This window comes from Cucurbita pepo, chromosome 5, assembly GCF_057944985.1.
Source record: "Cucurbita pepo subsp. pepo isolate OVF chromosome 5, ASM5794498v1, whole genome shotgun sequence".
In the NCBI taxonomy this organism is placed as follows: Eukaryota; Viridiplantae; Streptophyta; class Magnoliopsida; order Cucurbitales; family Cucurbitaceae; genus Cucurbita; species Cucurbita pepo.
The window spans coordinates 16,030,258-16,042,881 of record NC_141802.1 but is presented as its reverse complement, the minus strand read 5'-3'; the positions used below and the strand labels follow the sequence as shown (position 1 = coordinate 16,042,881).

General features: G+C 36.3%; 3 protein-coding genes across 3 annotated transcripts; 2 read left to right on the top strand and 1 right to left on the bottom strand.

Annotated features, from left to right (window-relative positions):
* Positions 1–1,949: 1,949 nt before the first annotated feature.
* LOC111795757 (uncharacterized) lies at positions 1,950–3,606 on the top strand. Its single transcript, XM_023678323.2, has 3 exons — positions 1,950–2,367; positions 2,447–2,530; positions 2,948–3,606. Exons 1-3 carry the CDS (start codon positions 2,060–2,062, stop codon positions 3,492–3,494), a joined length of 939 nt encoding a protein of 312 aa, XP_023534091.2. The 5' UTR covers positions 1,950–2,059; the 3' UTR covers positions 3,495–3,606.
* A 1,325-nt stretch (positions 3,607–4,931) lies between these two features.
* On the top strand, positions 4,932–6,087 carry LOC111795103 (karrikin insensitive 2 receptor CA-like). The gene is made up of 2 exons (XM_087124160.1): positions 4,932–5,372; positions 5,534–6,087. The coding sequence occupies exons 1-2, from the start codon at positions 5,005–5,007 to the stop codon at positions 5,976–5,978; spliced, it is 813 nt and encodes a 270-aa protein (XP_086980286.1). The 5' UTR covers positions 4,932–5,004; the 3' UTR covers positions 5,979–6,087.
* A 1,093-nt stretch (positions 6,088–7,180) lies between these two features.
* CGLD27 (DUF1230 family protein (DUF1230)) lies at positions 7,181–11,923 on the bottom strand. The gene is made up of 8 exons (XM_023678454.2): positions 11,429–11,923; positions 10,252–10,404; positions 10,085–10,162; positions 9,765–9,860; positions 8,919–8,954; positions 8,627–8,814; positions 8,369–8,543; positions 7,181–7,583 (listed from the first exon to the last, which is right to left on the bottom strand). Exons 1-7 carry the CDS (start codon positions 11,669–11,671, stop codon positions 8,381–8,383), a joined length of 957 nt encoding a protein of 318 aa, XP_023534222.2. The 5' UTR covers positions 11,672–11,923; the 3' UTR covers positions 7,181–7,583; positions 8,369–8,380.
* Positions 11,924–12,624: the final 701 nt, after the last annotated feature.

Genomic DNA, 12,624 nt, shown 5'->3' with positions numbered 1-12,624 from the left:
ATATCTTCCATTATTTGCTTGTAGCCAAGTTTAAAAAACATATCATATCTGAATAATTTAATTTCATTTTTAATAGGTCCCACTAATCCATGTGCTCAAAATATATCAAATAGGACCTTCCCAACAAGCCTGGAGATATTTTTCTTTTAAATAAATACAAAAAAAATTGGCCCTATTGAAATGATATATATATATATATATATATATATATTTATTTACTAGATTCAAAATCTAAATTTAGCGGTCCCCACTTTTCGGTTACTTTTAAGAGTGAGAACTCTGAAGTATTTCTTCCAACATATTTTGTCCTCACTCACATGGTCACCCAATATAGAATTCTTCCCATTAAAGCACATGTAATTATGAAATTATTATAATTGAGCTACTAAAGGATGAGGTGTATCTGGTTGGTATAGACAGTGATTTCCAACTTTCAATTATTTTAATCTTTTCTTAGTCATGCTATCTCTCATAATTACTCAATATCTGTTCATTTATATACCCCTCCTTAAATATTAACTCATTTTTGTAGATTTTTATTTTAAAAAGTATCCAATAATATCATTGTGGTCATTAATATATCCATAAAATTAAATTCTAGTATCTATAATTAATCTTGATTCTACCGGAAAAAGTGATAATTCCACAGTACAACGTAACCTAATATCATAATCTAGTTGGAAAAACAAGTATGAACGAACCTTCAAATTCAAGCAACTCACTTCTTTATACGATCCTTAACCAATGGGTCGTTAAATGATCGTTCAAATAAGTAAGACATTAATTAGAAAAGGATGAACGAAAGCAACGTCTTAGATACATTGGTAGGTATATTGTGTGTCTAAAGAGACGAGACGAATAAGCATTATGTTGTCTCACTCAGCATTGAATGACAAAACGAAGCACAGCCACAGAACAAAGGTTATAAAGATAAGCAAAGAGAGCCATTCTTTTTTCCCTTTTGGCACAGCAACACACCTTTAATCAATCATGCCACACACAGCACCAAAAGCCCTCATTTTTTCTCCAACCATTTGGCTTTCGCCGGTTAAAGAGCCTACTCCCTCATCATTGTCTTTTCCAAACCCTCCAACTGCTCTAAATTAGGGTTTTTTTTCTTCCGGCATATCTCGATCCGTTTCTTTTTCTCGTAAGGTCAAATTTCATTTTCTTTTTACTATAAATTATCATATCAAATTCGACAACCCAAGTTCATCGTTAGCAAATATTGTCATCCTTGAGATTTATCTCTCGAGCTTCCTCTTTATGTTTTTAAAACATGTCTGCCAGGAGAGGTTTCCATACTCTTATAATAAATGTTTCGTTCCCATCTTATTGCAATATATTTTATATTTGATATATTTTATCTTATCTTCAGAATTTCGTTAGTAGAATATTTTTTTTGTTTTTTAGGATTTAGTTTGTAGGTTCTATTCTATTTAAACGTTGCAAACATTAATAAAAATTGAACTTTTGATCCCACTTCTGTTTCTTGGACTTTCGATTCACTTATGTTTCTCATTCTTAACACATCTCCAACCGACGTGGGATCTCACAATCCACCCTCTTCGGGCTCGGCGTCCTCGCTGGCACTTGTTCTCCTCTCCAATCAATGCGAGATCTCACAAATTCGAGAGTGGAACTAAACCTTCATTATAAGGGTATAAAAACCTCTCTCTCTATCAGACATGTTAAAAAAACTTAAAAGTAAAAGCTCAATAAGCCGGACAAAAATCGACTAAATTTATTTAAAAATATAAAAATTGAGGAGATTTTTTTTTTTTTTTTGTAATAAAAAAATCTTAAAAGCTAAAAAAACAAATTTGTAAAATCAAATAAAAAAAAATTAAACTTTATAAAATATATAACAATAATGTTAAAATAATCCATAGAGATATTGATTAGACCATTCATATTTATTCCTTCTTTCTCTCACTTTCATCATTCTTTGCTTTGTCACTTTATATAATATGAATCTCAATCTCAATCTCTTCCTCTTCTTCTTCTCTTCCATTAATACATAGCAACAAAAAATTTGAACTCAGATTGGGAAGAGCTCATGGCAACAACCATCCATGGCGATGAACACGATAAACAAGACGAAGACGAAGACAAAGAAGAAGAAGAAGAAGCATTATCTTTATGCGACCTTCCCGTCAAAGAAAAGCAGCAGCCTTTGCTTCTAAATGAAAACCCCATCACGGAGGATTTCGATTTCAATTTCAACCACTGGCCACCGCCGCCGTCGCCGCCGCCCATGTGCGCTGCCGACGACATCTTCTTTCAAGGCCATTTGCTCCCTCTTCGCCTCTCTGTTAGCTCTGATAATACTCACAATCAATTCTTTTCTAAACCTCTGTCCGCCAGGTTCGAACCCAGCCACAATTGTTCATAGATTTAAATTTAAATTTTTTTAATTTTTAATTTTTTTTTTTTAATTTTCCAGGTCGGAGTCTATGGATCATAATATGTTGAGATTTAGAAATGGAAGCAGTAGCAGTAGCAATAGCAGTAGAAGTCATTATTCCAGGTATGCTTTTTTAATTTCTCCCCATTTCAATTAATTATGAATATTTTTAAAACTATAATCACCAAATCCAACTCAAATTCAAACATCAAAATATATTACCGTTACACAAAATAAAAAAATAAAAAAGTTAAATTAATAATAATAATAAATAAATAAACTTTCCCAAAAAAGATATAATTGTTTTAACTTTTAAAACTGTTAATTTTATAAAAATTGAATTTTGAAAAAGTTCTATTAATATTTTTAATTTTTTAAAAAATATGTTTTTGAATCGGAAAGAAGAGTTGTTTGGATATTATTTTTAAAATTGAAGACGGAGAAGAATTATGATTTACATTTTAAGAATAGAGGATTGTAACTATCCAAGTCCACTGTTAATACAATAGATATTGTATGAGTAAATATTTTGAATTGCAGGTGTTCAAGTATTAGTAACAATTCCATATCAATTCAGACGAACTCAAAGCCAAGAACTCAAAACAACGTCTTCCACTCTCACCCAAGTCCCACGCCCCAAATCAGATCCTTTTCGAATTTCGGGCGTCGGAGCCGGAGCCGGAGCTCCTCCCGCTGGGACTTTTTCCGGGTGGGTGTTCTCCGAACGCCAGGAATGGAACTTCACGACCTCAAAACTCGCACGACCAACGCCGGCGCTTTCGAGGCGGCACCCACGGTGGGGCAGAAAACAACCGCCTCGTTTTTGGGTGTGGTGAGCTGCAAAAAATCAGTGGAGACAATACCGGCGGCGAAGAAGATAAGGAATTGGAGTGGGAATATTGGGAAGAAAAGGAATGAAAAGGGAAAGGGAATTGGGATTGGGATTAGGGAGAAGGAATTGAATGATAATGTTGAAATTAGGGAAAAGGAAAAGGAAAAGGCTACGAGGCTGTCACATCGTCGAACATTTGAATGGCTAAAGCAGCTCTCGCATGCAACAACCTTTGCTGACCAACAATCATCTTGACCCCTTTTTTTTTCTTTTCTTTTTTTTTTTTACTTCTTCCCCACCACCATGCTTGTACCACTTTAATTATTCCTTCCCACTCACCTTTTCAATTCACTTTCGTGTTTAAACATTTTTCGTTTTTAGATTTAGACGAACGATCTTATGAATTTTATCCAAACCTTAATAAGAAAAATAGTTCCAAAAATTGATTCTCGTTAGAAGTGTTCGTGGGCTTGTGGGTTCAATCCAGTTTAGTTGTAGAAAAATTTATGAACCCAATTTTTATTTATTTGAACGGAGTTCCAACCTAGACTAGTTTAATTGCTCGAGTTATTTTAATTCTTGTGAATTAGTTGAATTTTTGGGAGTTGGAATGATTGAGAATTTGAGTTGGGGTGAGGTGGATGTGATGATGAAGGTATGAGATTTTGGTGGGTTTGTTTTGAAAGTGGAATTCTTTTATACCTTTAGAGAATCTCATGAGGTCTAAAACAGACACCATTCACACCCACAAAAAGTAAAAGCAAGGGGGAAAAAAGGTGACAAACACCTTTCCTCCCATCAACCGACAACAATTAGGGTCAAACAACAATTATGTTATATTAATGGTTTATTCAATAACATGTCAAATGGTAGAGGCTGCGTATCTCGTTTAAATGTCTATATAAATTAGAGTTAGGATACTTTATCTTTTTCTTATTTCTCTAGAAGTCAGTATTTCAATGATATATCAAGTGAACCTCACCTGGTTGGCTAATCACTTTGATGTGAAATCAACCCAAGTTATGTTAGGGTAACATGGTTATTCTTATTTAGCTTATCAATACTTTTTCAATTTAAAGCATTGAAGTACTTTGTCGAGCACAATATCACGCTGATAGACTTTCCTTGTGACCTCAAATCAAGCACGACAAGACCCAATAAAATACCTTTTCAAATTTTTGATAAACTCGGCAAACCTAAATTTAAAAAAAAAAAAAACATCTCTAATTCTATGTCCCTTTACCAACGGCAACACTTTTTCTATTACATAAGAGCTAAGGACAACCTTTTATGAAAAGTTTTTTCACTATTACGGCCTACTAATACTACTACAACAACTCTCGTAAATAACCAAGAATTAAGGACCTTCCATGAAATTTTTTGTTTTTACTACAATTAGGTATTACAAAATGCAAAATGACCATTACTTTGAGATTTGTGTAGCTTCAAGAACTGGATTATAATAAAAAACTTTCCGTGCAACCTAATTAAGTGAACTTACTATTAGATATTATATAATAGGTCGGGATAAATTGAATGATGTATGTTATAATGTATGACATGTTATGTCGAAAGTCTTATGATGTATGTATGTATGCTATTTTATGATGTATGTATAATAGTGTGGCAGCAGCTGATGAAAACCCGGGCGCACGGTCTTATCTTTCAGAAAGTCTATAATAGGCAATAAATTCAAAAAAAAAAAAAAAAAAAAAATCCCAAACGCAACACTTCCTCCGTTGCTCGATCCCTGTTTCAGTTTGCCATGGGAATCGTAGAGGAGGCTCAAAATGTGAAGATCATTGGAAGCGGCGAACAGACGGTGGTTCTCGGCCACGGATTCGGCACCGATCAATCGGTCTGGAAACACCTGATCCCGCATCTGGTGGAGGATTACAAGGTGGTTCTGTACGACAACATGGGCGCCGGGACTACCAATCCAGATTATTTCGACTTCGAGCGCTACAGAAGTCTGGAAGGTTTCGCGTACGATCTCCTGGCGATGTTCGAGGAGCTTCGAATTGATTCGTGTGTGTTCGTCGGCCACTCTGTTTCGGCGATGATCGGCGCCATCGCTTCCATCACTCGCCCGGCCCTCTTCCACAAGATTATAATGCTCTCCTCCTCCCCTAGGTACCTTCGATTTTTGCTTTCCCCCTTTTCTCAAACCTAGAATCGCAGATGTTATTATTTTTATTTTTATTTTAGGTTAAATTCATAAAAATATTCATATATTATGTAATGTTAATCTGAATTTAAAAAAAGTTGTAAATGAATTAATTTATTTGATTGAGATACTTGAACGATGAGGACTACTTCGGAGGATTCGAGGAAGAAGATCTAGAGCAGCTATTCGAAGCAATGCAATCGAACTACAAGGCTTGGTGCTCGGGGTTCGCCCCGCTAGCCGTGGGTGGAGACATGGACTCAGTGGCAGTTCAAGAGTTCAGCCGAACCCTGTTCAACATGCGCCCCGACATAGCCCTCAGTGTGGCTCAAACCATCTTCCAAGCTGACATGAGGAGCATTCTCCCCCTCGTCACTGTCCCCTGCCATATCATCCAAAGCATGAAGGACATGGCTGTCCCCGTCGTCGTTTCCGAGTACCTCCACCGCAACCTCGGCGGGCTCTCCATCGTCGAGGTCATGCAGTCCGATGGCCACTTGCCCCAGCTGAGCTCCCCTGATGTTGTGATTCCGGTGATTCTTAGGCATATCAGGTATGACATTGCAGCCTAGAATCCAAGTTTGCAAAACTCTAGTTCATGAGTTGTTTTTGGACGCTTTACTGTGAATAGTTGTTTGTCATATTTTTTTGAAATTAGAAATTTAAATAATTTAAATGGTACATGGATCTATCCATATAACTCTATAGTCTCACCGCTTGCATTCGCCATCCGCAACTCAACTATCGTTTGTAAAATAAAAGTAGTATGAATGAGTATAAACATACACCATAATCGGTATGTTTGTAGGTCCTTAAACTAACCATAGTGCTCAAGTATCAAGAACAAGGCCAAGGCTGAGGAATATCTATTGTCATACCTAAAGGTTTAATTACAAGGTTGGGGACCAAGAAACTACAACGGGCTTTAATCATTTGTATCCAAACCCAGGAATATCTAATGTCATGCTTAAAGGTTTAATTCTATGGGCATTTAATTCTATGGTTGAGAGCCCAGAAGTGTCTCTTGATCTCTCTCGCCAAATTCTTGTGTTTTAGAAATTTGCATGCTAGTCAATCAAATGGTGTTGAGCATATTAGGTCAACCCTCTATGTTGAAGATTGTTGGGAGGGAGTCCCACATTGGCTAATTTAGGGAATGTTCATGGGTTTAAAAATAAGGAATACATATTCATACCAATGGAGAAAGTGCTCTCGACTTCTCCAAAAGGCCTCATACCAATGGAGATAGTGTGGTTTACTTATACACTCATAATTTGGCTTCCCCAAAAGGCCTCATACCAATGGAGATAGTGTCGTTCACTTATACACATGATTTTCCCCTTATTTGCCCAATATGGGACTCCAACAATCCTCCTCGCGAACAAAATACACCATAGAGCCTCCCTAAGGCCTCCTCACTCCAACAATCTTCAACAATCCTCTTATCGAACAAAGTATACAATATACCTCCTCTCGAACAAAATACACCATAGAGCCTCCCTAAGGCCTCCTCACTCCAACAATCTTCAACAATCCTCTTATCGAACAAAGTATACAATATAAAAGAAATGTGATTGATGCAGCGTCGAGATAACAAATAAACTATTGCGGAGTTCACTCTTTTGAAAGATTAGGGAGATGCGACATACCTAGAAAGTGCACCGACACCAACACGAACAAATCCAGACATGTCATCACCAGTGATACCGAAAGACATGACAAATTCTCCAGAACAAGGGAGCTCAAGCGAGAGCACAAGAGGATCCACATCAGATAGTAGACCAAAGAAGTTTCGTTCTCAAGTTGAAATTAGCTGGTTGTGTAGATACACTTGAAGAATAATTAGATCTTGACGAGCTAGTGTTTTTGTTGCCGAAGAGTTGACAAATTATCGTAAGGCAACAATTAAGATAGTGTGGTAGGACGTTATTAGAAGTGGGTATTTATGCTAAAGAACAGTGAAAGGAACGTTATTAGACACAAGGCTAAACTTATGGCAAAGGGATACATGCAATGACAAGAAGTTGATTTTGGAGAGGTTTTTGTACCGATGGCTAGACTCGACACTGTAAGGCTAATTCATGCCCTCGTTGCTCAACACAGGTGGGAGATTCATCACTTGGACGTCGAATCAACATTCCTAAATGGTGACCTCCAAGAAGTGTATGTTGCCCAATCTGAAGGTTTCATCAACAAAGAGAGTACAGCAAAAACTAAATCAATTACAAACCAAACCAATAAATTTGAAGTTTTAGGAGATAATATCTTGGGGAGTAAGTTTCAAATTTAGGAGATAATGTCTAAATATTTTAAATCTAGAAAATGATAAAAGATAAGATAGAGGATCACAGAACTATGGTTCATATTGTCTAGCCTCTACTACAATACGCCTCCACCCCCGATAAGTTTTTATTCCAAGCAAAGCAAAGTGTAGTAGTATTCTTCCAAATATCTTTTATTCTCTTTTTGAATGGTTTTAATAAAGAGTGGAAGTAATTCCCACAAAAGAGTTGGGTTCAACGATCTTTGAAATTCCCCCCTCAAGTCATTCTTTTTGCTTCAGTTATTTGTTTCGGTGCACTTTGATCAAAAGTCAAAACCAACAGATAACTAACCTCCCGTGGAGTGCTTTGAATCATGAGTTTCCTTTACTCTTGATGAAAGGCAAATAAAGATGGGAAGAGTGGCCAAGTAGGGTTGTTATGGGCTCTCCGTCTCTAAAATACGGGTTATTGATAATAAGCTAAGCATAACTCGATTGGTTAACAATATGTCCTAAAAGTAACAGGTTTAGTAATTCTCTTTCCATAACCTTTCATAACTAAAACTTATTAGGAATATTGTAACAAATATAAAAAATAAGGCTTACAATTAATTGCCAAACTACGTAGAATCATACAATCATTTGAACATTTCTTCCCCAGCTTAAACAGAAACCAAGTTGCTTTTGAATATTTCTTACCTAGCTTTGTATTTACTTGACCAAGTCCTCCCATTTGCAGTATTGTCCTCCTGCTAATGCTCGGTAATACCGATCTCTACAGTAAACTGGTCTTCCATCGGCTGCCTCTGCTGCTGCTGCTGCAAGCTCGTCGTCGGCCATGACCTCGACTGGTAACCGAAGCAACTCATCCTTTCTACAAACATATAAACTCATTGCTAAGTTGTGAAGTAGAATACAGGAAGAGGAGAAACAAGAGGCCTCAACTCAATTCATTACCTTAAGTTGTATTTTTTGTTGATGATTGAATCTGGATTAACGTTGGATGATGTGCTTTGTTTTGAGGAAAATGTGGTTTGTACAAAATCCTCCACTGGTGTCGAAAATATGAACAATAATACAGCTGAGACAAGAACAACCCCTGTTCCAACTAGAGTTTGTTTCAGCATGTTGATCACTGGTTTAACCTGTAGACATTGATTTTTTTTCTTTAGCTAAATGAAGATTTAGATAGTATTTCGTATTAGAATAATTTTTCTCTGAATTTTATCATATCGGTATTCGATAATACCTTGTAAGATCCTAACAATCTATCACGAGCCAGAACCTACAACGAAAATGAGAAACTGAGAATACATTCAAGAGGAGAATAAAATATCCCCAATCCAAACAAGCTACAAAAGAACATCTAGAACAGCCATAAGAAGACTATAATTACAAACCAAAGAACATTTTGTTGTAGAACACCACCAAGAAGCAAAAAACTGCACACTCGAACCGAAAGGCTCAAAAGGCGAAAACTTATCAATTCTTTGATTTCTTTCCTTCCAAAGAATCAAGAGAAGATTAAATGAACTCCACACTCAAAACTAAAGGCAACAGAAAGGGTGGTAAATTAAAAAGAATTAGCATATTCTTAACAGTCCCCTCACAACGCACACAAGGCCGAGCAAGTGAATTACTATTTGAAACGGCGAGCAAATAACATTGCAGCGATGACAGCTCTAGAGCGAAACCCAAAAGTTTAACGTGATAAGTTAGAGAAAATCAAAGTATGACTCGTCATCAAAATTGAGGTTTATCATTTAAATTGAACAAAGGCATGTAATGATCCAACAATCGGACTCACAAAGAATGCTTAAGATACACATGAAAACTTGCCCCACATGGAATAAGAAATAAATAACTCAACCAAATTTCTTGTGCCTTAGTAAATGAATAACCAATCCACATTTTTCAATGCTCATATCACCATACATTTCAGGTTCTTTCACAAAAGAATTCATCAATCGAAATAATACAAAGTTTGAGTGCCTACTATTAAAAGCAAAGGCAAAAACAAAGCATGTCCTTTAAATTTTGTAGCTAAAGTGAGAGGAAGAGTGAAATAATGAGTTTGTAGTTAAGAGTAACTTACCTCAGGGGGTTTAACCCACATTTGGCCGTCATACCATCCACTCTCTTCGTATGGTATGACTGCCGATAACAGCCTATCTCCCACGTAACTCCAACCCTGAAACCACAATCCCATCTACGGTTAAACTACCAATAGACTAAAAGTTTAGGCCATAAATTATGATAATATTTGTTCTTTTAAGGATATTTTTGAACTCTTTCCTCTATTTGTGGCCTTGAAAATTAACATAAAAACAGCAAGTGAATTATTGAATGAAGTGACAAAGAAATGATTATTTCACCCAAGCCAGAACTCCAATAATCAATAATGGAAGAACTTGCCAGATATATTCTCAGGACAATCAAGGAGACGAGGAGAAGGGTTCCAATTCCAGCAGCAAGCACAAATCGCAAAGGTTCCTGAAACAAACAAAAAAGTAAGCACAGAAAGATTCAAAGCATTCTTCAAATTCAATATTATTAGATTGGATGATTAGTTGGTTAGGTACCCTTGAAGGATTGAAGCTTGCGGCTGCAACGGGAACTCCTAAGACCGTGAAACTTACTAACCAAAGCCCTCCAAGGCGAAGGAAGAATGGCCCAGCTCCCAGCTCTCCCCATGAATACAATGCAGAGTCTTTTAGAGATGAGTATTCATTCACCTGCACTCCCACACATAATGCTTCTAAATCATCCACCTTATTCAATGGGATTCAATTGAATTTCATCCGTTTGATTTTAAAAGTTTCAAGATTTAGGCTCAATTTGGTTCCTGTGATTTGGCTACATCTTCTATATTGATCTCTATGATTCAAAAGTTTCAATTTCATCCCTAAAGAATGATAAAACTTCTCAAATAATAGTCTTGTCCTTGTCATTACTACATTAAATCATTTTTCAGTAACATGGTTGAGACACCTCCTCTTTTATCTTTCTTTTCTTTTTTTATTTAAGGTTTTCAACTGTTACAAACAATTTCCGAGATCTTAGCCTGGTTTTAAGAATAAAAAAGAATGGATGGGTGTAGCTAAAATATTTGAATATATAGAGTTTGTTATTAAAAAAGTTATTCATCACTTCTTTAATGATGTCCATTAGTTTAATCAATAACACAGTGGATGGTAATGAACTACAGTTATATTAATCACTAGTTGATAGCTATGTTAATCATTAATTAATAGTTATGTTATCTCAACTAAATAGATTAAAGCATAAACTAGCAAGCTTAACTAAGAGGTTGGTAGAGATTCCTCCACGCCAGATGTTATACTTTTAATACAAAAAAGTTGTAGCAATTATTTTTGCAGCATTCTATTCCAATTAGGCTAGATTAGCAACTACCCACAATATAAAATGTTTAAAAAAATGAAAAGTTGTTTATTAAGCCTTAAATATTATTAATTCGAAGAACTAATCCAGTGTGTTTCTAAACCAATGATTTTAAGCACTTCGAAAAAGTAGGAATAATGTTGTTATTCCCATCTACTCTACTTTTTGATTCTCACTCTTACCCATAACAATTGGTTTAAAAAGAATGCTCATGAGTTTTGACAATGTTTATCCCAAGATGAAGCAGAAGAATGTTTCATCTCTCCGAAATTCGAAGAGAATTATGAATATGCTTATGGAAATTCGAAACAGAGAAACGGCATGAACGCTGAATATTTTATAGAAAACTATCCATACCGGCCGTTGTTCAAAAGGGACTTCAATTTCCAAACCAGGGTCCCATTTCTGGCCGGGAAATCTGCCGCCGGCGCCGTCTTTCTGATCATCCTTCAAGGCTTTGGCTAAAACGCTTCGATTCAGCCTCCGATTTCGTCTCAATCGGATCACCAGAGACGGCCCAAATCCAAAGCCAGTCCTCACATCTCTGCCTTCTGGAATCAGAGAGCAGCAACTGCTGCAGTACACATTCAGCCGAAGCATCTACTTGTGTCTTCTCCGATTGCAGTGATTCTCGGAGAAGAGAAATGGGTGCGACCCATTGGAGATTTGGGGTTTTGGAAAAAGATTTGTGGGTGCGTGGATTGTTGTGAGCCTTTCGTGGGATTCTGAGTCGGATTATCCCAATTTCTTTTGGTTTTTCCTTAATTTTTGTGGCTGCTAATTGGGGTTTTGCGGTTCGCAAGAGGCGTTCCTTTGCTCACCATGTGGATGCTGCCCCTTTGCACGCTGCTGCTTGCGTTTTTCTCAGGCTCCGCGCGAGGGTTTGGTTTGTTTGGGCCCTTTCATTCGGCTCTGTTGGACCGTTCGGTTCGGTTTATTTCTTGGACCTAATTACTTGGTTGGCTCAACTATTATAATTCCTTCATAAATTTTGGTTAAATAATTTTATTTTATTCCATCATATATTTTAAATATTTAAATTTAGGCTTTCTACTTTAAATACAATTTTAATTTTAAATTACTCTCTATTATTAATATATTAATTTTTATCAAAATTATTTAAATAATAACAAAATATTTAGCTTTACAAGCCGGTTTTTACTAATTCTCGTGGGATTCCATGTCTCAAGCTACTCGTGTCTGAATATAAGCTAGTGATACTTTCTGTAATTAGACTCGCACCATTTAGGGTGCAGCACTCCACCGCTTCATCTAGCAGCACGATACTTGTATTATTTTTCCACAACCCCGTTTTTCATGATTTGGGCTGCTCCCATTACGCTCGTTGTTACTACGGGAAATAGAATTTCTAGTTCTACCCATGGAAATGTTCGTGGTTGGAGAAAACATTTTTGCTTTATCATATCAAGTATATATGCTAGAAGCATTTGTCGCATTATGTGATACGTTTGTTTTGTGCAATTCAAACAAACCATTTTATTTAGTTCGAGAATTTCAATTTCATAGAATCAAACCGTCTCTTTTAAAATGAT